Below are 24532 nucleotides of genomic sequence, written 5' to 3' on the forward strand. Positions count from 1 at the left end.
GCAGGCATTCCCGGACGCCCTTGGTGAGCCAGGGGGGCTTTCGGACACTCCTGCCCCCCCTTGCTTCTTGTAGGCAAGAAGTATTCAAGTAGACAAAGATAAAATATGGAAGGGGTAATGAAGATTAAATGACTGGCATGGGGTTGTACTGTAGGGCAGTGAAAGAGTTGGAAAGAGGAACTCTCTAGACTTCTGCACCAGTAGTTCATCAAAACCAGGCTCCAGAATTGCTGTGAGGAGCTGTGAGGACAGGCTAGCAAAGGATCCCCTGGTGCCAAGCAGTGTCACGTGAGGCACTGACTTGCTCCAGGCATGCTTACCCAAAACAGGACACTGCACAAGCACTTCAGGGCAACACTGAGGGCAGGCTGAATAGCCCAGATGGGAGGCAGAGCTAATTAGCCCAAGCAGAGCACTGCACTAGCATAGCTACGCTGCTTCTGGGCTGGGAAGTTTTAAGTGTGGAGCAGTTCATGACATGATATGATCTGGCACCTAGGAAGCTTTTCAGAACTAGAGTTTGCTCAGGTAACTCTGCACAGCAATGCCTCGCACCAACACAGAGCCATATTAAGCAGTGTACACAATGCTCTTTCCAGTTCTGGCTATGCTACTTCCAGGCTTGGCGGTTTATGGATAAGTAGTTGTTAAGGTGTGCTGTGGTATACAAAAGGCTGAGAACCACTGTACTAAACAAGCTGTAGACATTTTTTTGCTAGGAATGTTGTGGAATCAGTACTAAGGTACTAGCAAAAAATGCAGGTAATTAAACAGAGCCAGAAGACCCTAAAGTTGATAGCCAGATGACTGACCTAAAGTTGACAGCTGAAACCCTTTTTTGTGGTTCTGGTTTAAAAGAAAGCAATCTAGGAGTGTCTGTTTCTAGTTCTATTAAAATGCCCTGGTTTATTTTTGTACTTGTGTTGTCTTCACAGTATCTCCTTTTGGTACGGAATGAGATGACAGTTTCCCAGAAGCACCTGGGAGAATTCTGTAGCTCCCTTAAGCAGTACTTGAAGATTGTGGCAGGAGAGAGGGACTGTTTCCAGTAAGTATGATTCTTCTCTTTTCTGATGGAAAGCGGGAGCACCTGTTTTATAATGAATATCTAATTGCATAACATAGCACAGCTACTGCTTCAGCTGTTCATATCCCACCAGCCTTGTCAATTATAAATCATAAGTACAGATGTAGATTTAATCAAGAGTTAGATGGCCCCAAACAAAATCACAAATCCAATCCCCATCATAATTGCCTGGAGAAGGGAAAAGGACCATCTGAAATCTAAAGCTAGAGGCAGATCCAGATTTTGCAAATGGCCACTGCATCAAACCCCAAACATCAGTCAGGAAACCTCATAAATGGGGGTTGCTGAGGTGTAATGCTGACATATCCTATCTCTGGTGTACATGCATATGTCCAGCTGTTTGTTAGCCAGGACATCAGGATACATAAGGAATGCTAGTATATCTGGAAGAAATGTATTTCCTACATGTGTCTGGCATGTTCTTCCATATGTAAGTGTTTATCTTCAGTGCAAAAAAATACTGTGCACTAAACTCCAGTTAGATAACTTTTAACTTGCTTTAGCAGCTCCTTTTAAAACCTATAGAGGAACTTAGGGCTCAAGTTGAGCTGCTAATCTGACTTAAAAGTCAAGTTGCCTCATCTGCACAATTACTTTAACTCAAGCAAGCTAATGTGGGTTACTTACAATAAACCACACCTTTTTTGGAGTAAAAACCTACCTTAGGACATCTATACATGTGCCCTGGGGTGGGAGGGAGGGATGTCGCTTTAATTAGAGAGGCTCTGGGAGCAGCTCTGGGGATGCTCTAATTAAAGTACCCACAGCATCATACGTATTCAGCATCCCATGCTTCAAAATGGTGGCAGGGAAGTTTTAAGTAAAGCTTGTTTGACAAGCTTTAGTTAAAGCTCCCCTGCCGACATTTTGAAATTCAGGGACACTGAATACATGTGACGCGGAGGCTGCTGGAGCACACTGATTAGCACACTCCAGCAGATTCACAGCAGACTCAGTTAATCAAGTCTTGTCCGATGCATGCTAATTAGCACATGGAGCAGAGCTTCGGCATGGGTATAGGTGCCCCTGAGGAGTTTGTGTGAAGTCTTCTGTCATTGCATATAAGGGAAAGCACTAACTGCTGGGCTCCCTTCTTCACATATACAAGAGACAAAGCAGAAGCAAAGGAAGCAATGTGCTCAGAGGGGTCCTCAAGTGGTGATTTTCCTATGCTTTTCCAAGGTGCTTGAAAGTGCTGTAGTTTGAAGTGACTTCACATCACTGTTATAAGCTCCTGGAACAGACTGGCTAGCTCATTTGCAACAAGACTGCCCTCTTTCACCAGACAGAATCCCTGCTTTTATCAGATGCACCTGATCGCTCCTCCTAGCCTGTGACCTAGGCAATCTGTCTGTAGTTGGCTTCTCACCTGCTGAGAAAGATAAAGCAACATTTTAATGCCAGCTTCAATTTCAGGCTGAGAACAGATGTGATAGCCTACCAGTGTTAAACTACCCATTAGTTTATTTTGGGCAGTGGGACAGCAAACTTCAGAATCATCTGTGCTACCATTCAGATCTCAGTGATGAATTTGTACATACTCCCATACCTGGTTGCTGTGCTGTTCAGCCTCCAGGCATGATCCTGAAAAATACTGAGCATCCTCAGCTCTCTGCACATATGAGTAGGAGCTGTGAGTGCTCCAAGTATTTTTGCCTCAAACTCATGCCATGATGCCAGCATGGGAATCAGGACATATAAGATCTTGGGGTAATTCATTCCCATACTGTAGTGGCTTTCACACAAGCTGATGGGGTATCACTTACTGTTCTCAGGCCAGTGAGGTGCCTGGAATTGTCTGTCTTGCACAAATCATGATTGAGTTGCTTTTACTCTCTCTTTGCCTTTTCAGTGTAACTGCAGTGAGGCTCCCGGATGGAGTAACCTTCATTGTCTATGAGTTCTGGGAGTCTGAGGAAGAGTGGAAGAGGTAAGAGAACAAAATTTAATCCTGTCTGATGTGCAGGTGAGGGGTGTTCCAACCTGGTAGGCATTGGTTTGGGCCATTTTATCATCTACAAGCAAGAGTGTATGCAATTCCCCTGTATGGTGAAGTGTGCACATGCATGTGTGTGCACGAATGCAGAAGCTGGTCTCTCCATGTGAGTATGTAAAAGTTCAGTGTTTTTTAACTTTCATCTTGCTTTTCATTTGACGTGTTCCAAGCATAGGGTTTATGATACTATACATAATAGCTAATATCTACTACTGCTAGGGCCCTGATCTGGTATCTCCTAGATGGGAAAATGCTGTGGCCAAGTGAGGCAAAAAAACTGTTTCTTTCTGGAACGGGGAGATGGAATGTGGGAGCAGCAAAAGGCTTATGGGACAGGAAATTGCTACAAGGAATTTCAGGAAAGGGAGATTAGCAGTTGCAGTTTTAAAAGAAAATACTACCTTATGGTTCTTGTGTTTCATATAAGAATCTTTGGTCAAGCATGACCATAGTGTGAAGGGGTTAGTAATGGTGGTGGAAATGACATGGAGGAAGGGTATTCTCAGCTTAGTTGGTAGATTTCCTTTCACTTTGGTGCATAGTAAGCAAAACACAACAGGTGACATGAATTTCAGGCTTTTTGCATCAGCAGAAGCTGGTGGACAGCCCTAGTTACCTGAACAGGCTTGTGTATTTATATTCTCTGCAAATACAGGGTTTAAGGCAGAATGAGAAGTTTTTCCCAAACAGTGTCCTAATCAATATCCCCTTGTATTGGAAAAAACTTAAGCCCTTTTAAAAAATGGGTGTCCTTGCCATTTAACATCCAGAGAAAGCTGAGGCGTTGCAAGCAAGCCCCGAGGCGAACAGGTGCCAGAAAGCAATGTGACTTGTCCTGGATCCCTGGCTGGTAGGAGCCAAAACGACCATGGAAGCCTCAGGCTCAACTGAGCTGTATTAGATTGGTAGGAAGATCAAAGATGGCAACCATGTGACATGGGGACTTCTCAAGAAGCTAGAAAGACAATGAGAAACTGTCAAGCATACAGGCTGCAAGTACACACAAGGGAGGGGAAGTTAAGGCTCACTGATGCCATGGGTTTTTTTTCTCAGTGACCACAGCTTGACCATACAGCCTGAATATGGAACTGCTCCTGAGAAGTAGTTCACTGATGCCACCCAGAGGCTAAGGAAAATTCTGCTTGCATCTCCATTCTGTGAAAGCAACCAGGGAATCATTTAGGGTTTCCCAGCTCAGCCCAAGAAATGACTAAATTGTTGTGCTGATATTTCCACTTATCTCCCAGAGCATAAAAGTAAACTAAATGATGGAAAAGCCAACAAATACTTGGATTTTATCATTGGTTTAGAGTCCTAGGACTTGAAGAAAGGTTTGTTTGACTCTCTGGGGCCAGTAGTTCCATGAGATGAGGAAGAACATTAGATAAAAGCTACAGTTTCTTATTTTTAAGTCAGCTTCTGATTCTCCACAGTAGAGGCCAGTGTTATATTATGTAGTGTAAAGAGAGGCAACTGCAGCCCTAGTGTGTATGTGTGGAGGGGAAGGGAGAGGGTGAGGGTGAGGGCAAACCCCACTAACTTCAGTCATGTTTTATTTGCTAACAGTGGCCAAACCTGTAACAGCTGTTACCTTAACCTGTAACAGCTCATGTTGAACCAGTATTGAACCAGTATCTCCCAGTAGGATGAGCTGTTGTATGGATCTGGCCGGTCACAATGGGCTTTCCCCTGTCTAAAAATTTGGCACAGGCCTGCTTCCTGTTAGTTGCTAATTTACTCTACCTGACACTAACATGAAACCAGCTTACCTTTTAAATCACGTTAATTAGCTAAGTGCCCTCTGACTACAAATGTCAGGAGAAAGTTTTGCATAGGATGTTTTACAGAATTCGTCAACCCTACAGGGTAATCCCAGCCCACATAGATCCTCCATCTGTTCAGGTAATGCAAATAGCCTTGTCTTTTTCATGACTCTTGCTCTCCTCTGTTCCCTTACTCCTTTCAGCTGAGCTCAGGGCCAAAGTTTGGAATCTGTGTTGTACTTTGTGTATGAAAACATTTGTACACTGCGTGGAGAACGAGGAAAAGTGTGCCTGAAAGATAATGCAAGAGGCAAGGATTTCTTATAGTGATATCTTTTGTTGGACTAACTGTGTCATTGGGATAAAATTACACAAGCTTTTGAATGCAAGGCATTCTTTGTCAGGTCTTACTGAGAGTCGAATTTTCTCCTGACTCGTTATTGGACTAGTTAGTCCAATAAAAGATATCACCCTAAGAAATCCTTGTCTCTCACAATTTCTGAACCATCATGGCTATGACATCATTTTTACACTACTGGAAAGATAAGGAAGACACACAAAAAGAGAACCCTCAGGATTGCTGCAAATTAATATAAAAATCCTGGCAAGCTAAAAGAGGAGGGACCCTGACCTAGAGAACAAACCAGAAAGGAGATGTAACCGTACATGTCATGAGTGCCATTAGTCATTGCTACTGGCAACTTCCAGTGGCAATGAGAGGCCCCAGTACAGCTGCCCTATGTACAGCAGTATAGCTGCTCTTACCCTGTTACATTAGGCTAAGACTCATCACTTATTAATCTTTGTTCCAGACACCTGCAGAGCGCTGCCTGCAAAGGGTTCCAGCATGTGAAAGTGGACACCCTGACTCAGCCGGAAGCTGTTTCCAGTGTGTCGGTTCCAGGTAAAGCCACTAGAGGTATCTTAACACCTGAAGGGCCTTGACAAAGCTACCAGTAGAGGCAGAAGCCCCTGAAGAAACTAAGCAGCTAGATCTCAGCTTGAGTGCTAGTGACCCTTGCTCACTAGTCACCCTGAAGTCTGGCAGCCTTAATTCCATCAGTCTCTGCAAGACTTTATCTGCCCTTCATAGTAAGTTTACATGAACTTCGTTGAGACATTCGCAAACTGAATGTGAAGGTTCTATAAATTCATTAAGTTGTGGACATTAAAACACCTTGCAGCTCCACATGGCTGCACACAGATGGCCTGATTCTCTGCAGCCCTATGCTCTTTACCTCTTGGTAGCATTTTACACTGTTTGCAAAGTCAGCCATGCCTTTGCACAAGATACATGATTGCCAGTCAGTTCCATTGGGTTCATTGTCATCTCTCAGAGCAGTGTGAAATTGCATGTAGAATTGCAAACAAATTATGGATTTTAGCTTATTCAAGAGCTTTTCATTTTCAAGGACAGAAATAAGATACTGAACAGACCCTATTTCTCACTGCCAGACAGGGAGTGCACTGCCCATGTGCCAAATTTCTAAAGTCTGACTTCTGGGTAAAACCCCAGGAAATACCAACAAGTGCTGACTCATTTACAAGTAGATTTTCTTTTTTACTGCCAAAGTTATGGGCCACCTTCCCCTCGCCCCCAGTGGGAATAAGTTATAATGATATAACCATATTCCACAAGTTGTAATACTTCCACAACCCCATATCATGAAAGGAATAACTTTCAACTTATGTATAATGAAAAGGCCTTATTCATTTTGGGTCTCAGTTTTCCCCTGTGGATAATTGCTTAGTTCCCACAGGGGCCATGAAATGTAACTACCTTCTAAACTAAGCCCCATCCATTAGAAGATCTCCAGGGACTAAAAAAAGTGATGTTATATTACATAAGCAACTCCATTTTGAGCTAATAGCAAAATTCCACTAATTTACATGGGGGAGGGGTGGTTTAATTCAAGGATGTGACTCCTCCAGCTTTATACCCATTATTCTTATCCCTTGACCTATGAGCTGTGAGACGCATTCTTTTTCTCCTGCATGCTTTGGTTTGCCTGACAAAATCAAGTTCTGCCCATTCGAAATGCTTTGATGATGAATCCTTCAGTCTTCCACCTGGGCTGGCTGTTGTGCCTGCAAAGCTCAGGGGAAGATGTTGAGCACTTGAGTTGACTCTGTGTTCTTCTCACAGCGGCCTGGTGCACTCTGAACAGAGACTAACTGCATTCCTGGAGAGGACACAGAAAGGTGAACAGTGCAACTTTCAGACTCTCACCTTGTTGTCTTTTTCTGTCTTCTGAATTTTCTCTTCCTTTACAGAGGACTAAACTCCTGTCTTTTCTAATGACTTTGTTACAAGTATTGTCTTTTGAATACACTTCTAACCAGGAATGTCAGAAATGTATTTGCTTGCTGTTTGAAGTGAAGGAAAACAAACCAAAACAAAAAAACCCTTACAGTTCCCCAAAGACCATCTCTGGAACAGGGCTGGAGTGGAGTTTGTTGGCTGCCTCCTCATCACCAGAGCCTTGTTGCTGTTTGAGAAACCACAGAGCTATGGGGTCTCTTCTAGGCTCTGTGATACTAGGCAAAACTTCTATATTATTCTCAGTAAGGTGGGAATAATTAAATAAGTGAACACGTGGCCAAAGCCTTAATCTCAGAACTGACTGTTCAGCAGCAATGGCCTAATTTTCAGAAGTGCTGCAATTTCCATAGATTTCAATAAAACAGTAGGTTTTTTGGCACTACAGAAAATAGATAGGGAGGACACTGGAGCATGGGCCCAACAGTATGATTCAGTCTGGCCAGCCCTTCCTGTGATGAGGCCAGAAGAAGCCACTTCTACTCAGAAAGTTTTGTTCCAGATACGTTAGTTTTTTCATCTAGTAGGCTTGTACGAATACATTTTGCAACGCAATCTGTACCCTTTCTCTAGAACTCAGCTTTGCCAGTTACTTGTGAAATAAATCCAGCTGTGAGGTATCAGCAGCTCAGAGCTACCTAGTGGAACAGGCCTAACTTGAGAAGGAGAGCCACTCTGCCTTAGAATTGATGCACCATTTTTAGATTTTTAATTTAATCATTGGTTTTGTCCTGTGTAATCAGGAGGAAAATGAAAACTGTTTTTCCTCCTCTTCTCCAGTTCCTGTGTCAGACTGAAGTTTCCTTCACTTTAAAGCCAGTGCATGCTAACTAAGCCTTGATGTACAATAGATGCCTTCTTGCTGTAGAAAGTAGCAATCTGTTCCTTTACTAAGTTTAGTGCATTTTTTATTTGTTTTTAATGGGAACTACTGCAGGGGAACCAACTCTGAGATGCAGGCTTGCTTATTTCTTCACTTTTGACTATAATGTTTGATATTATTCTCTATGTATGTCAGCAAATGTACCTGGCTCTAAAACCGTAGCACACTACAGGGTATCAGTATTAAGCAACATATAAGCAATTTAATATTAGAATATGTACAGTTAAGTACTAGAGATACCAAATAAAATCTCATTGGGAAGCTGCAGTGGTTTATTCTATCTTCCTGCTCCTCAGGAGGGAAATGGTAAGAAAGATTTCTGCGGTCCTGGAAGAAAAATATTTGCATTAAAATAATTTGATGACAGCTGGGAAATTCATGACTTTCTGGTAAACTGTTGCCTTCTTACTGCACAGAATCATTTTCTATGAGGTGATAATGGTGTGGCATATGTATATTAGTACAAAATTTATCAGGCACACGCTGTACTGAATGAAGAGGTCTGTCACTTACCATATAGACCTCTAGGACCTACCAGACAGGAAAAAGTGACACATTGTGTAAAATCAGTCTTTATTTTGTTAAAAAGCTAAAAAGGATTTATTAAATTACAAAGGAAGGCACTCCTGTCAATCACTTGGAAATGATGCTCCAAACTGTCCTCTATGGAGGGGTGTTATTCTTTACAAATAGCACCAAGCTGGTCACAGTGGACCAGACTACAGGAGATCAAGTTGCGAGTATCCTTGCTAAAAGCACCTAGAGTTTATAGGACAACTCCATGATGGCAATAGTTGTGCTTTGGCCAAAGATGAAAGCTCCACAGAAGACAGAGATGACCCCCCAGACAATTAAACAGGACCTAGAAAAATAAACAGAATATAGAATTTATTCCATGACAAGCTACCCTGGGAAACAAGTCCCTTGTGTAAAGGTAAGCATAATCCTAAATACAACTTTTCCTTTAGACATTGCCTAAGTCTGAAAAAATGCCTTGGTGCTGCCCAAAGATACCCTGTCAGTCAAGTCTCCTGCTCAGAACAGTGGGACTCGCTTATGGAGAACTGGTAGTACAGGGGCGGCAGCAGTTGATGTAGCAGACAGCGATAAACTTCTGTCCTCCTCAGCAAATATTAATGAATCTCTTTCTCAAGGATGAAAGCAAACTGTTAGGTTTTTTTTAGCTATGAACAAATGAGCACCCAAATCTTACATAAATCAACCTCTCTCCCACAAAGTCATTGTCTTTATTCTCCAGCTGGGTTTTCTGAGGCATGTAGACTTTCAAGATTTTTGTCACGGGCCACACATCTTAAATGCTGTAGTACTCAGATGCAGGAACCTAGTTGCTTTCTGGCATTTGGTTCCATGAATGAAACAGAGGTTAGGGGCAGGACAAGATCTTTCCTCCTGTGTTCATGTTACACTCACCCAGTGGTGTCAGTGGCACAACTGAGTCCTAGCAACTATAGAAAGAACCTAAGTCTCAGGTCATGTAATGACAAGATCCATCTCTCTGATGGAAGTAAAAATAAAAATCTTGCCTGCATTTAACATTTTAATCATTTCCACTACATCACAGCATAATTAATGGAGAGGAGTTGGATGCTAGGGTAGAAAAAAAAACAGAGGACGCTCTTCAAGTTACTGTCTGCATATCTGTTCACAAACCTAGCAGGTGAGTGAGATGTTCACCCATTTCAGGACAAGGGGAGCGATAGTCTGACAACTCTCTTCAGGTGGGCAAGGCTGTCAATGTCAACCTGAGCTTTACTTAAATGCAAAAACTATTTTGAGAGGCTTGCTATGAGAGAAATCCTATTCTGTCCTTAACCCTCTGGCTTACAGTGATGTACTTAACCCTCCTTTTAAAAGGGTGGTTTTTTACCTGTGTAGGGCAAGTGAACACTCTACTTTTATGCCCTGCTTAATTCCCTTAGGGTTTAATTCCCTTAGGGCTGTCATGCTAGTTTTTGTGAATGGGTGAATTGGAGTTGATTTCTCTTCAGTATATGTTTAAGCCAAATTGTGTTTCAGAAACATTCCTCCCTCTCCTTCCCTAGCCCAGTCCCCAAAGCCCAGCACTGGAACATTGTGGGTAGATCACAATAATTTTGGATATTATTGCAAGGAACTGAGGTGGGAGACTACAACCAATTTCCTTTGACTAGAAGCATGGATACCAACCAAGAAGTGGAGCAGCACGAGTGCTGGTAAAAAAAATACCTAGGGAGAAGCATGTAGTGGACAAAGAACCCAACCCCCCAAAGCAATGATTCCACTCACAAAGCAAGTTCTAATCAGGCAACAGCAGTTTTCAAATAAAGCATTGCAAGATAAAAGGTTGTGTACTTTGCTATGAAAACTGCCTGCTGCAGCAAATTTAGGGTTAGATCAAAAGAACCTGGATGTGTGGTTCCCATTCTGGAGTGCCTAAGATTCACCAGGGTCTTAAGCCCCATGCTCCTCCAGCACTTAGGCTGCAGTCATTAGCATTCACAAACCTAAACTGTCTCTGTAGCTGTGCCTACCCCAGCCTCTTCTCACAAAACACACATGCTCTGATTGTACTCAGGAACCTTTTTATCTTGCTTTAATATTCCATGGGGCTTTTTCTAATTCACAGATATTTGCAGAGAAATGTTAAGAGCCAACATATCCCCAGGGCCTGCACTTCAGTTTGTCAGGGAATAGAACCACCATGGTGGCTTGATTGACCGGCCACACCCCCCAAATACCAAACAAGGTGCAAATGGTCTCAATTTAAGCAGAAATCGCAACTTGGAAAGGCAGCTTTTAAGAGAAGGAGAACCTGCTGTGTTCCTTTGTCCAAACTGGTCAAATCAGTCACTTCTAGTAGCTCACCTTGGATTATTTGGGAAAATCTTTCAAGATTTCATTTTTGATCATTAAAAACTGTCTAACCACTCTCCCTCTTTTGAAGTTTACACAGCTTTATAGAATGAAACTAGACTGTTTCCCCTCCTCGTAGAATAATGCTCTACTCTAATTTTTCCTAAATTGGGAAATTTTACTTCTATACACACATCCTTCTGGCTTTTTATTGCCAAGAGCGAAAGATAGGAATGGAAGGACCTCATCAGTTATCACACTTTATACCCATTGCCCTGGGTCACTGGGTTGTGTGTGGTGTAGTAGGTTCAGCTTTCTACACTATCACTAGCTACGTCCTTTATCCAGACCCTCATAGTACATATAAACTTACTTTTTCCGTGGTTCAATGGGTTCAGTTTCCATTGCACAAACCAGACACAGCCCTGCAATCAAAAAAGGTAGATTCCTGGTAGTGGTTCTAAAATAAAACTCTCATTATGACACCTACATTCATTCCCAGATATTCGTCTCAGTAAACACTGAGAAAGCAGTGTTAGGAAGGAACCATGCATTAGTGGATTTAATTAACTGCATATTAATTCAATTGTGCATTGCCACTCAATGCTACTAGAACATGCATGGATAAAAATCATCCCTGTGTCTGATGCATTTAATTATTAGAGCCATAATTAAACATTCCCCCTTCTCCCCATTTAAAGACATTTGGTAAGATTTTTTTATCATTTAGTTTTCATAACTTCTTCTTTGGAGTATGAAAGCTCACTCGTAATTTGTTACTTTAAACTGTTATACAACTCCTAGCAGTTAAGTGGATACATGGAATCTGAGTTATGTCAGCTACATTTTACTTGGAAAAAATGAGCATATAATTTGTATGAGGAGAAAGATGCTAGAGGTGTGAAAAATGAAGTAGTACATTAAAAATGCAAGTAGAGAGGGAAATGAAGTACTCTATACTTTGACTGTAGAGAATGTAATGTTTTTTAATGTGACATGAAAAAACAATACATTTCAAATGGTCAGATGCATCCATTAAAACTTCATATCTACCTCTATGTATCAACCACAAGGGGAAAAAGTGCATAGCTAGTAGGTAGGTCCCGTTAGGATCACAGCATCTCAAAAACTTGGAAAAACATTCTGCATATACTATCAAAGAGTTAAGTTTGTATTGGAAATATTGATACATGAGGCCTGTGATACCTTGAAGACTTGCCTATACCCATCATGTAGCTGGTCCAATAAAAGATTACTCACAAGAATTCTTGTCTTGATACATGGGCAACTTGACTAAACTTTCCTCCTTAATTTTATCACCTTACATACATTGAGATGAAGATTCCTCCAGTAATGCAGTTTTCCACTAAGCATGGTGAACACTGAAATTGTTCATCAGTTATTTACAGCTAATATGAGAGACTTGCAAATCTTAACTGCTACATTGTAGATTCAGGACCAGAGCTACCATCAGAAGTGGCACCTACAAACCTGTGCAAAGTTTTACTCTAGAGGTCAAGGATATTCTTTAGCAAGTGATTCTTTAAGGAGTTCCAAGAAGGGAATTTACATAAAAACACCCAGCACAAGACAGATTGAAATCAAACTAAATAGGCTTCCCTGTATCAATACTTATCACAAGATTAATGAAGGAACTTATGAGACATTTGTTAAATGGGAAGATAATTGAAGAAGGCAGTAAACAGACAAAAAAGAATACCTTTGCTGATGAATGAGCAGTTACACAGCCAAAAATATACAAGCCCCAGTTTCTAACTTGTTAGTGCATTACACCTAGCTTGCAGGAGTGGAAATGCTTACACAGGATACAGGACACTGAGAATCAGGGTTTATGCCTGGAATGGAGCTAAGTCACTTAACACAATTAAAGGGTGTTTATACGGTACCAAAACAGCCAGACTGCTGTTTGCATACAGCAGTTGCTTCTCTGAAATCTGCTTTCAGGAGTTGAGGGATTCTACAGCTCTTCAACCTAGAGGTCCAAACAAAGCTGTATAAACCATGGCCATGCAACTTATGAGCAGCCAGGGGCTGCACAGGCTCCCCAAGAGCCTCACCATGCATGGCTGGTATAGCCTCCCCACTGTATGGATAGCACAAGCCCTCCCTTCACAGCATCGCACAGGCAGTGTGAACCTCCCTCTTGCCATCATATGGGCAACACACTCACCAGATTCCCCTCTCACCATGCTGCCTTGCCCCAGGGACCCCTGACCCTAGCACAGCAGGAGCACTAACCCCTCACAAGTTGGCTGCAGCCTGGAGGCCATGAGTTGGACACCTCTGCTGTAAACTACATTAAAAAAAAAACCCACTTGCTCCTCCTCTATCTCAAAGGTGATAGAGGGGAACTGGAAGAGAACAGATGAAAGTTGTTTTTTAAGTGGCAAATGGAGGAGTGACTAGTAGTAATTTTTCAGACTTACCTGGAGTTTCCAGGGCCCCCTAATCAGAGAGTAACTCAGTGAAGTCTTTTGCATAACCCTGGTTTTCAGATTGAATTGATTTGGAAAGCATTTTCCTCCCAGACATGCCAAACATGTGAAGCAAGTTGAACAGCCTTAGTGATCAATAGCAGCTAAATCATTAAATGTTCCCCGGTCTTTTTTGTTTTTTTTTAATTAGACACACATGCACACAGTTGACAATGTACATGCCTGGGAAGATGAAGATGAAGAATGCACTGATGCCACCAATAATACTGATGACTTCACTAATGTCAGGGACAAACAAAGCAATAATGAGCGTGACTATGATCCATGTGCTAGTCAGCATGATCCTCGTCCATCTCTCATAAGGTTCCATGATCACCATGTAGCTGCACTTGGAGTTCAGGCAGACATCCCGTAGGACAGACCTAATGCAGACAAAGCCATCTTAGTTATAACTAACTCTGCTTCCCCCTCTTCACCGGACTCTGACTGCCTTGCTCCAAAACTAACAGCATACACAATCAGTTCTTTACAGTTACATACTTAAGATACTGACTGTTCTGTATGCCAGTCTAATTTAGGCATAGAATATTGTGGGCTGGATTGTGATATTTAGGCAACGCCAGCAATAGAGGACAACACAGAGCTGAACTGCACTGCCACAGGGAGATGCTCATGAAAAAAGCATTCTGTTGACAGGTCCTCCACTACCCTCCCCCTTCTTCCAATGTTACACAGCCTACAGAAGGAGAGCATCTACCTTCTGCAGTGGAACAGGCTCTCCCAGGGGCAGATGGGGTATGGCACATTTTATGGCCACATTTGCTGTTTTATGGCCACATTTGCCCTTAAGGAAAGAAATTCTCACCCCCTGCATGACAGCCAGAGACACCCTAGTATATATATATATATTTCAGTAGCATCTAGATGTTCCACCTGAGAACAGGGTCCCAAGAGTTAGGCTCACCTTGGTTTAGATACAATAAGAAGATGCTACTGCTTTCTCATTCTCTACCTGCTTTCTCATTCTCTTCTCTGAACCTTCTGATATGTCCTCTTCCTGCTGCATCCTACAACAATGCTTTCCAACCCTTCCCAAAAGTTGTTGAACCAGGTCAGTTAGCACAAGTGTCATAACGTATCTCTGCCTAGCAGTCACTTCTGGGAAATCCTCCCTGTCTTGCATGGGTGCAGTATTGTATGCATTATCACTTCTAATATTTCTGTGGAGTTTGCTAGCTTTCTTTCTTCAGAAGTCTGAAAGGGTATTCATTGATAGACAACATTCAGTCAGATTCATCTAAATTTTAACCAAAGGTTAGGAACTTTTGTTGCCTCTCTCTCAGAAGGTATGGGGACAAAACTGGGGAGTGGGGGTGGGCAGGGATTTTGCCATTAGTAAGGCTTCTTCCCAAGCTACGTGCGCTCCCTGAAATCTGAATTCCAGAGATACCATTCTGACACAGAGGGCATAAGCTTGTTCCTGGATATCAGTCCTGCAGTCTTTCATGCACTTCACTCACCATACACATACAGCTTCACTCTTCCTATTACCTTCCCAAGAGGACAACGATGGGGTAGATGGTAACAATGGAGACACCAAAGAGTAGGCGAGCAATGATGACAACCACATCATTTCCTGGGTAGGACATCAGAATATCAGCAGCAACATCACCACCAAATGTCAAGTAGCCATACAGTCCTAGAAAATAGAGGCCAAAGAGCATAGCAAGGGATTGATATATGACCCCCAAACATTTTGGTGAGGAGACTGAAGGAAGAAATAGCCACCAGGTAACTTAATATAAATTACAGTTCTTTATTATAGGCACAGCATGGATTAGTGCTAAGGCTGCCCAAGACCTTTTCATAACATTTAGAGTGAAAAAACTGCTGCTGCAGACCAGGCTGAAGCTGGGTGCTGGAAGTGAGAGCAGAGAGCCAGTCTCTTCTGGGACCAGTACTTTCCCTGCTTCACCCCTGCTCCCCACCACCACCTGATATCCAAGTAACACAAAGGACAGAGTTGTCCAGTTCAAATGCAAAGGGGACAAGAGCCAGATGTGGATGTTGTGAATAGCAGACAAGGATAAGGAACCTTGAGGGAGGAAGCCTGAGGCTGATATTGGAAAGGGAGTTGGAGGAAGACTGGAACAGAAATAGGGAGTGAGGGGGAAGGCCAAGAGAGATAATGAGGAGCCAGAAACTGGGGGTGGAGCTAAGACAGTGGGACAAGACACTGGGGATATGGGGAGAGAGGGTGAAGAGACCAGGGTGGGAGGATGAAATAATATGATAGGGAAAAGCTACCTGTAAGGGAATAAATGAGCAAACAGATGATCATGGAGAGTACAGACACCATAATCCAGTGGGAGAGTTTCTTGTTGTACATGCTGCTGTAGATGGCAACACAGGCTTCATGGCACTGAAATACACAAGAGAATATAATCCCCTTGTAAGAAGGTGGAGTGAAGATTCAATGCTGTAGATCCTTCCTACCACACAGATGCAGGTTACTATGCTTATGTTTCCTCTGCACCACCTTTCTTGCACTCAAGCCTTCCCCTGTGGCTTCCCATTCCCTCTCCACAGCCACTCCATGCACACTGGCTCCAGTGAGTGGCATATCACCCAGTACATGTCTGGGGGGGGTCCTTCAATATCAATAGGTCACTTGCCTCAAAATGATTTTCCCCAGTCACCAAAGGGCCAAGGATTGCTTCATCTTCACCCCAGGCAAGAAGGAAGATGTTTTTTGCCTCTGGATGGGGCTACTTGATTCAGTACCACCCTCATTTCAGGGCCAGAGATCAGGGGAGTGGAAGATACAAACCATGTGTTGCCCCATTACCCCCAGGAAGAGTGAACTGAGCCCAGGACCTAACAGGAGCAATATAAGCTTTGCTTTGTATCTGAAATCCACTGGCTCTGACTCGAGAACGCAGGTCATAATTCTCACTGGGGGCACATGCATGTGCAATAGGATGAGTACAATGATGAGTGCATAGTGGCCTTATTTAAAAGTCCTGTTTATAGATAAGATGTCCATCACTGGGAGTGACTGGGGAAAAATCCAAGCCTTCCCCACTCTCCACCAGAGTGATTAATGAAAAACACAGCTGAAGTTTTATGCTCTTGTCTCTACTATATATTTAGACCAGTGGTTTTCAACCTTTTTTTATTTGCAGACCCCTTTGAACATTTTGAATGGAGGTACAGAGCTCTTTGAATTGTAAGTGTGGGCATTCACATACTTTTGATTGATCATAGTCATCTCTCGTAGACCCCTTAGACATAGTCTATGGACCCTCAAGGGTACATGGACCACAAGTTAAAAACCACTGATTTAAACCAACACTTGTCTGGGAGGATTTAGGCAGGCGTGATTTTGCTTTGTGCAAAAGGCTACATAGATGACTTTTTGACAGCTTTTCCAGGCTTTGATTTGATTCTACGATATTTGCACTACACTCACTCCCAAGGTAAATTCCTTGCCCTACTGAAGTCAACACGAGATTTGCGATCAACTTCAATGGAACAATCAGTTCCTCCCCCCAGATTCCCATCCTAACAGCTAGCAATTTCTGTGGAGGCAGGGATGCAATGTCTGGGGAACAGCAGGACAGTCTCTGCTTTCTTCAATTCTGTCCCAGGAGGCTCTTCCCTAGGCTAGGACATTGTTCTATACAACAGACCAGTTGAATCCAAGGGGATGTTACCTGAAATCCAAAGCAGATGGTTGGGATGACACTGAACATGGAAGCCCAGGAAGAAGCCCTGCAAAATTAAGAAAGGAAGACTTACCCAGGTGAGCAGTTCAGGAAAAAAGTATCTCAGTGGGACCAGAAAGAAACACTCAGAACTTAAGCAAAAGATTAATAATACAAGATGGGACTTATATGCATTGCATTAAAAAGGCCCACAAGTCACAGCCCATGGATTGTGTTAGCATCTTAATTGCTCAAGCTCAAGCTATTAGCCTTCTGGATGTAGTTGCCAAGTCAAGGATACACAAACAGATTCCTGCAGCAGTGATAAATGGCTGCACCAACCCTTACCTTGAGGCATAATGGTTTTCGTGCATGATAATATGCTCTGGTCGCAAGTAGTATTTTAATACAATCACCAGGGTCAGATAGCACGCCGCCAAGGTACCAAGGACACTAAAACAAAGAACTGGAGATCAGATTATTGAACTTATTGTGCAGAGTGAAGAGTTGATGAGGCTCCTTGGCATTCAGTAAGGGTCAACTGGCATACATACTAAGAAGATCAAGAAATATACTAGGGATTAGTAACCCTGGCAGACTGACTGCCTAAGGGCACAAGAAAAATATCATGCTTGGCAAATCTGACTGGCAGGCCGCACCCCAAACCCAGACCAGTTTCTGCATAAAGAGAAAAACCTTTGTCACAGACACAAAGGCCTTAACTTCCAACAGGGCACTGGGCCCAATTTTCTCTCATTCCATTTTACACTCCACTGATTTTGCTCCCAAATCACATAGGCATAAAGAAGAGCAGTCAAGCCCTAAGCCACATACTTTTTAGAACACTTAATATAATCTCTGTAAAGCTGGGAAGTAATAACAGGTGTGACTGCATATGCTACTGAACTGCAGCCTTCTCTGGGGTGGAACAACTGGGGGACTGCACCAACAGCACTACTCAGGAATTTTGGGGAAGCAAAAGTGACAGGTTAATAACTCAGTCTGAAACTGTAGCCAGGACCATTGCCCATGCTACAGCTTGACCAGGACACTGATTTAAGCATTCTTTCAAGATTGTTCTGGGGTTCTGAATGACATTACAGAGCCAATAGAAACCAGTGGCCAAAACAGCATTGCTTCAGAAATAAATGATACTCCCTGACCATCTGAATATGTTACAATGATGTCTGCTGTCCCTGGTTCATGTTTCACATTGCTCGTTTATCAACAGCTAGGACAGGGTGTTTAGTGAACATCCCCTTCCATTTAGCCTTACTATCACTTGGTAGATAGAAACTTTCCAATGTGTGGTAAAGACTGACTTGAATTTTTCCAGTGGAGCAAGCCAAATTCCCAGAATCCTAGCCCAATGACAGGTCACGTCTGTACACATTTGGGACTCTGATCAATACTGCAGGCTGCCAAAACTGTCCAAAAATATTAACCACTCCATCCTGGTTCACTATGCAGATGCAGAAGTGTTTCTGCAGTTAAAGCTGAGGCTATTGCACTTGCAATGAACTGAGGAGTGGCAAAGAGGAGTCTCAAATGGCCAGAAGGGTGGACTCATGATACCAGTCTGAATGAATGCAAAGGCTGCCTATTCTAGATCTCAGTTCTTCTCACTGCCAGCCAGGAGCAGAGGCTCACTGGAGTACCTTAAGAAGACCAGAGGCAGTGACAGGGGTTCACTAGTGACATGAAGTGAACCTGAATGTGTCCACTTGCTGCTTCCTAGCTCACAGTACAAGCATGGTGCAGTGGCTCTTGCTGCACACCAGCCAGCAGATCCCATTCCCTGCAGCCCAGCTAGTGACCCAGCACTATTCCCTCAACCATCTTCTGCAGGATTGATTTCTGAGTGCATTTGGTCACAGTGTATAGCCTTGGGAGGCTAGATGTGTTATTTTCACCCACGTCTACCTTGAGTACTTCTGGAAGCCAATCTCTCTAGGTACAGACAGAGGAAAGATGACCAGGACACAAAGAGTAGTCAGGGTGAAGCGATGATCCATATACCAATGCTGGGGAGGTGGCCCTCCTTCACTCACTGTCTCGTTCAGGTAGGAGTCACATACTGGGAAGAACAATGGAAGAGGTGGTCAAGGGGTAGAACATTCCCTGAGGCACAGCATTTCAGCATCAGTTGCATGCTAATGAGCAGAAGCAAAGATGGCCCCAGTAACAGTGAGAAGAGGTCGTAGATCTCACCAGCACCAAAGAATCCCAGGTCTGGGAAGTATTGGCAGAGAAGATGGCCCTGCTCAAGGAAGGCAGTTACCTTCATGTAAACTTTTCATGGGTTCTTTTCACCAACTCTACAAGGAACAGGCCACAAACACTTTGCAACCCTTAAATGTTATCTCTGTGTTGCTAGAGTTAATGGTTTAATGGTGTTAAACTCCTAGCCTACAGGCCAAATCCAGCCTGCAGGACCATGTCATGTAGCACACAAGGCTCCCCACAGGTCCAGAGATTTGGTGGTGGGCTATGAAATTTCCAGACCTGTAGGGAGCCCCCAGCCCAGCAAGCTGGATTGGGTGCCTGATCTAAGCACAACAGGGCCAGGCACAGGTGGTGCTGGCAGGCCAGGGCCCAATCCTGGTGTAGGAGCTAGAATCGGATGGCACCAGACTTCTAGGGCCCAATCCTAGCATGCAGGGCATCCATCCAGCCTGTGGATCAGCCCTGCACCACTCATTTGACTTATGGAGCCAAAAGCTTGGGCACAACTGGTCTAATTTCACTAAAGTGGCAAATAATGTTAGGTGCTCCAGAGATGCCTGCAGCTTACCAGTTGTTCAGAGGACAGGCTCTTCAGTTCACTCCGAAGATCTGGCCCCCTTTATAGTGTCCTCAGGATGGTCACCCAGAAATTTAAAGCCAGTACCTTTACTGGAAATCACTTCTGTTGCTGTGGAATATCTCACATCAACACAGAGTATGAGTGGCAAAGGCTGCTGTATGTATAATGGTTTTATTGGCATGAAACTGGATGAACATGTCTGCTTGAATGGATCTAAGCTTCTGGTCAAGGGAACGAAGGGCCTAATTTCCAGAATTCATGCTCTATGCAGAGACAGAGACTTACATTTCTCCAGCTGATCACCCACAACTCTGAGAAAGGCTACGGAGATCATGAAGAGGTTTAAAATGAAGCATATTTCACAGAGTTTCCCAATGGCCGATCCACAGATCTCTCTGACAACACCCTGGTATGTCGACTGAGTGCTAATGGAGGAGGCATATCCCAGGATTACTAGGCCACTGATTAGGAATATTAATGATCCCTGCAGAGACAGAAGACATAGTAAAGTGCAGTGAGGTATGCTCATCTCAGGTCCTTCTAGACACCCATATCATGTTGTGAAAGTCTTTCCTAAAGAAATCCTGAGAGTGGCAGCTTAGTTATGGAAACATAGTGTCTGTAGTATGCATGCACACCCTCATGGAGAACAAACAGAAAACAGATAGCACCACTGGCAGGATGGCAGATAAACCTCAAAGATGTCACAGCTTCAGAACTAAATTACTGGTATTCACCAGCTATCATTACACCCCTCTTTAAAGATTACAGAGGAAAGGCGTTGGGCCTGGGAGTCGTATTTTGTGGCAATCACTGACAAAGGCTGTCAATCCGTGGTTTGGCCTTTCACTTGAAATCGCTTCAACTCACTTTCATTTCTCTCAGCATTTCCTCCCTCTTTCCCTCTCTTTTGTAGTTGAATGACCGTATTCCTTTCTATTTAATACCGCTGCTCTCTGCAAGTCCATTCATAACATCTGATGAAGCAGGCTGAAAACTATGAAAGCTCATTTCTCTCTGAACAAGTTAATCCAGGAGTGTCAAACTCACCCAGCTCCCCCAACCAGATCTGAACCTCAGGGATCCTTGAGGGCTGGATATAGATAACAGGACTTCTTGTGGGCAGCAGGGAAAGCAGCAGGGGTGGTGAAGCAAACATGTCAGGGAGCCACAGGGGTTAACACAGCTGTTATTCACTCCCCACAGCTGACACTGGTCCCCAGGAGGGCTCTGTACCCCAGATTTTGGCAGCAGTCCCTGTCCTTGTCCCACCCCTGAACTCCTGGCCCTTCTAAGAGCTTCATGGACCAGATTACATGGCTTCATAGGCCAGATCCAGCCCACGGGCCTTACATTTCACACCCCTGAGTTCATCTATAAAATGCCACCCAGACCTGGTTTCTGCCTAATTTCAGACTAACAATGGCCAACTACCTCTTTGTATTTGTATATAAAAGGCATCTTACTCCACAGATGCTAATACAATTAGCACCTATTTATAGCAGCATGTGGTAAGGGAAATATTTCTGATAAGATGGCACTCCCTGCTACAACAGTAACAGCCATTTAGAAACAACAGGGCATAAACATGTTGCTACTACTCTGAATCAGTCACATATGAAATACATTAGGGATGTTGAAATGGGAAAGAGAAGACCTAGCAGGGAAACTGTTCCCCCTATATGGATGCAGACAAGGAACTGTGGTTTGGAGAAGGATAACGTTAGGCAAAGATCTTCTTTCATCCCTATATATTAGCAGATCCCAGTTTTTGGACTCTTCTAATCATTACTTTGCACTTGTGCTGCTGTTCTACCAAGCAGGTCTCATCCATCAGCTGAGCAGACACTTGTGTATTCTTTAAGAGACTGCAGCTGCCCCCAATAAACTGTCACTGTTTATGCTGTCCTCCAATAAACTCTTGGCAGAAAGCATACGGATTTAGCTTGAGCAGGTTTCAGATTTAAAAGCAGCTACCAACTTATCAACAAACCTTGGAGAATTCTTATTCTGCACCATAGGTTCACTTTCTGCTTGTGATGTGAACCACCTAGGATTGTTATACTCTCTCCTTTTCAGACTCACATTTCTCCACTGATGAACTACCAGAGGTTTGGCTAGTCAACAATAAGAAATATCACTGCTTCCATCAGAGTGCCTGACTGCTATCACAGTTAAAGGAGCAGGCCATCTGGAACCTAGTCAGCAAAAACAGAAAAAGAATCAGAAGTAATTTCAAGTCTGATAGTTACCCAGCTCCCCATGACATTTTGAGGGGAGTTACAATCCTTTTTTAGAAATGTTTTCTCCCCTTTGCTACCTTTATTCCAACCAGATGAGAAACCGATTGACTCTAAAGGGGAAAGAATAAAACTGATTATATGCTGAAATTACTGTCAAATACATAAAAGAGAAAGAAAAATATAATTCTCTAATTTAATCCAGAAGAGATCAGTCTTGGTCCAACTGAAGTTAATGGCAAAACTCCCATTGCATTCTCATGTATGTAGGTAGCAATTTTCTATGCCCTCCTTGCTGTTGTAGGGTTAAAATGCTATTGCAGCTGTGATCATACAGGAAATGTGAGAGAGGCAAAGGAGTTTTTGGTAATATGTTGTATTGGACCACCTAAATATAGTTAGGAGAGATGTTAGTCAAGCTATATGGCTGGTCTAATAAAACATATCACCAAAAACTATTGCTCCTTGCATATTTCCTGGACCATCACAGCTACAGCAACACTCCAACCCTACTTCAGTATTCAGCTGACTTTCATTCTGGATGAGCTGCCCCAAGTCCCATGGACTTCAGCCTGTGTTGTGGATAGTAAGCATCTCTTGAAAGATTCTCCTCAGCATCAAAGTGAGGTCCCCGTCCTGGGAACATGCACATTTATGAGACATTCTGGTGTATTTGCATGTCCTGAGTAATATTGCAGTATATAGTTCCATGCGACTGAGAGAATGGTCACATGGTCTGGCCAAAACGGGCTAATGAAGCCCTAAGGCATCCTGCTACACATTTTAGGAGACATAATATTAAAAGAAAGGACAAGATACTCCATTAAAATGGCATCTCATTCCCAATTCATGCAATAGTAACAGATTCTATGATACTTATGTATGCTTGATATGCAAGTCACATGAACAAATCTGTTACATAGAAGAGTCATTCCAGTCAGCTACACTGATGGTGACATTTAAGGTGCCCATATTATATACTGGATATTATTGATCAAATGGGGAGGGGAGGAAACAAAAGGACACACACAAGAAAGCTGCAACACCTTGAGACAGAACTTGCCCGGGCAGTAATCCTTTCTTATAAGCCCTTTACCCCAGTGACACTGATGACTTAGATTCCCATGAACGACCTGTGTTGTTAAACCTATGCCCCCAGAGATAAACTATAAGACAGAAGGCTTCAAGGCCTAGGTGACTGAATTGAGGGGAGTCCTACCCCAAGGCACCTGAAGGCAGAAACAGTGCCTGCCTAGCTGTCCAGTCTCCTCAACCTGACAGCCAGTTCTTTCCCAGGTTCCCAATGATTAATGGAGTGATTGACCAGATCTGTGAAAAAAGGTCTGTTTTCATCCATGGTCAGCTCCATCAAGTTAAAAGTCAGGCATGAAACTGTTCGCAGCTCTCGCTCTTCCTCTCTTTCTCTTTTTCTCTCTAGGCATAGCTTTCTGAACCTGAATTTTATTAGTTAAGCTTGAGCTAGGTTCCCCCCAAATAGTCAACTGAACCAGAGTAATATTGTAATTGTTTTTGTTTGTTTTTCCTTGCATGGCTATTATTACTAGTACCATCATAAATTTCATATACATAGCAATAAATAACTTTTATAGTCAAACTGGTGGTAACTGGGTGTATTTTTCTTCTCTGCTTCCCCTTCTCCACTTGCTATGCAGCAACACTTCTTTTACCTACACCAAAGATCCCTGTAAAGCCCCAAAATACTGTGGGGTCTGCTCATCAAGAGTCTACCACTACTAAGACAGTTAGGGCAAAAGATTGGGATGTGCTGAGTTTGAGACACATAAGGGGAACACCTTGTATAGGCTGATTGACCCAGTTTGGCTCAGTGCTCTAATGACCCAGGTTGTGCTCTAATGAACTGAATGCTGGCCCATGAGGGTGTCTGCTGGACACCACAAGTGACTGGTGCCTTCTGAATCTGGGGGGGCACCCACAGAAGCTGCCCTTGCCAGCAGCAGCAGCCCTGTTGGGGGGCCACCAATCCTGTCGATAGTGTCAGTGTCAGCCATCGGGGGGGCACTGGCCCTGTGAGCTGGGGAGACACGTACCCCTTACCAGTCACCTATGCCGGACACCCAGCCTGATTCAGAGGTATTCTGTTCACCTGTGTGCTTGTGTCTGACTGCATTTTATGTGACTGCTTGTGTCTGACTGCACCTTAATGAACTGATTCCTGGCATATGACAGGGTCAGCCTGTACATGCTGATCAACCCAGCCAGGTCAGGCGTGTCACGTTAATCTGGATGTGTGTGTGTGTATGTATTTGACTGACTTGATGGCTAGAGGAACCCAGCCCCATTGAAATCAAGTCCTGCAAGATTGGGGGTGAGGACTTGCACAAGGGAGAGATACAATTCCATATAGAAACACAAGTAACACAAGCAGCACACTGATAGAAT

General features: G+C 43.4%; 2 protein-coding genes across 2 annotated transcripts in view; one reads left to right on the plus strand and one right to left on the minus strand.

Annotated features, from left to right (window-relative positions):
• NECAB2 (N-terminal EF-hand calcium binding protein 2) overlaps positions 1 to 8310 on the plus strand; it is a 437799-nt gene extending 429489 nt beyond the window's left edge. Inside the window, exons 10-13 of the mRNA XM_019505752.1 lie at positions 936 to 1048; positions 2940 to 3017; positions 5659 to 5750; positions 6993 to 8310. Coding sequence (XP_019361297.1) covers positions 936 to 1048; positions 2940 to 3017; positions 5659 to 5750; positions 6993 to 7021 — 312 coding nt within the window. The 3' untranslated portion in view covers positions 7022 to 8310. The remainder of the gene's footprint in view (positions 1 to 935; positions 1049 to 2939; positions 3018 to 5658; positions 5751 to 6992) is intronic.
• The window catches only part of SLC38A8 (solute carrier family 38 member 8), a 36748-nt gene continuing 19814 nt past the window's right edge, over positions 7599 to 24532 (minus strand). Inside the window, exons 2-10 of the mRNA XM_019505753.1 lie at positions 20157 to 20355; positions 18989 to 19142; positions 17414 to 17518; positions 17075 to 17132; positions 15666 to 15780; positions 14910 to 15057; positions 13581 to 13780; positions 11276 to 11327; positions 7599 to 8911 (exon numbers count right to left, since the gene is read on the minus strand). Of these exons, the coding sequence (XP_019361298.1) occupies positions 8809 to 8911; positions 11276 to 11327; positions 13581 to 13780; positions 14910 to 15057; positions 15666 to 15780; positions 17075 to 17132; positions 17414 to 17518; positions 18989 to 19142; positions 20157 to 20355 (1134 nt within the window). The 3' untranslated portion in view covers positions 7599 to 8808. The remainder of the gene's footprint in view (positions 8912 to 11275; positions 11328 to 13580; positions 13781 to 14909; positions 15058 to 15665; positions 15781 to 17074; positions 17133 to 17413; positions 17519 to 18988; positions 19143 to 20156; positions 20356 to 24532) is intronic.

This window comes from Gavialis gangeticus, unplaced genomic scaffold (genome assembly GCF_001723915.1).
Source record: "Gavialis gangeticus isolate Ggan-Ray unplaced genomic scaffold, GavGan_comp1, whole genome shotgun sequence".
Classification (NCBI taxonomy): domain Eukaryota; kingdom Metazoa; phylum Chordata; order Crocodylia; family Gavialidae; genus Gavialis; species Gavialis gangeticus.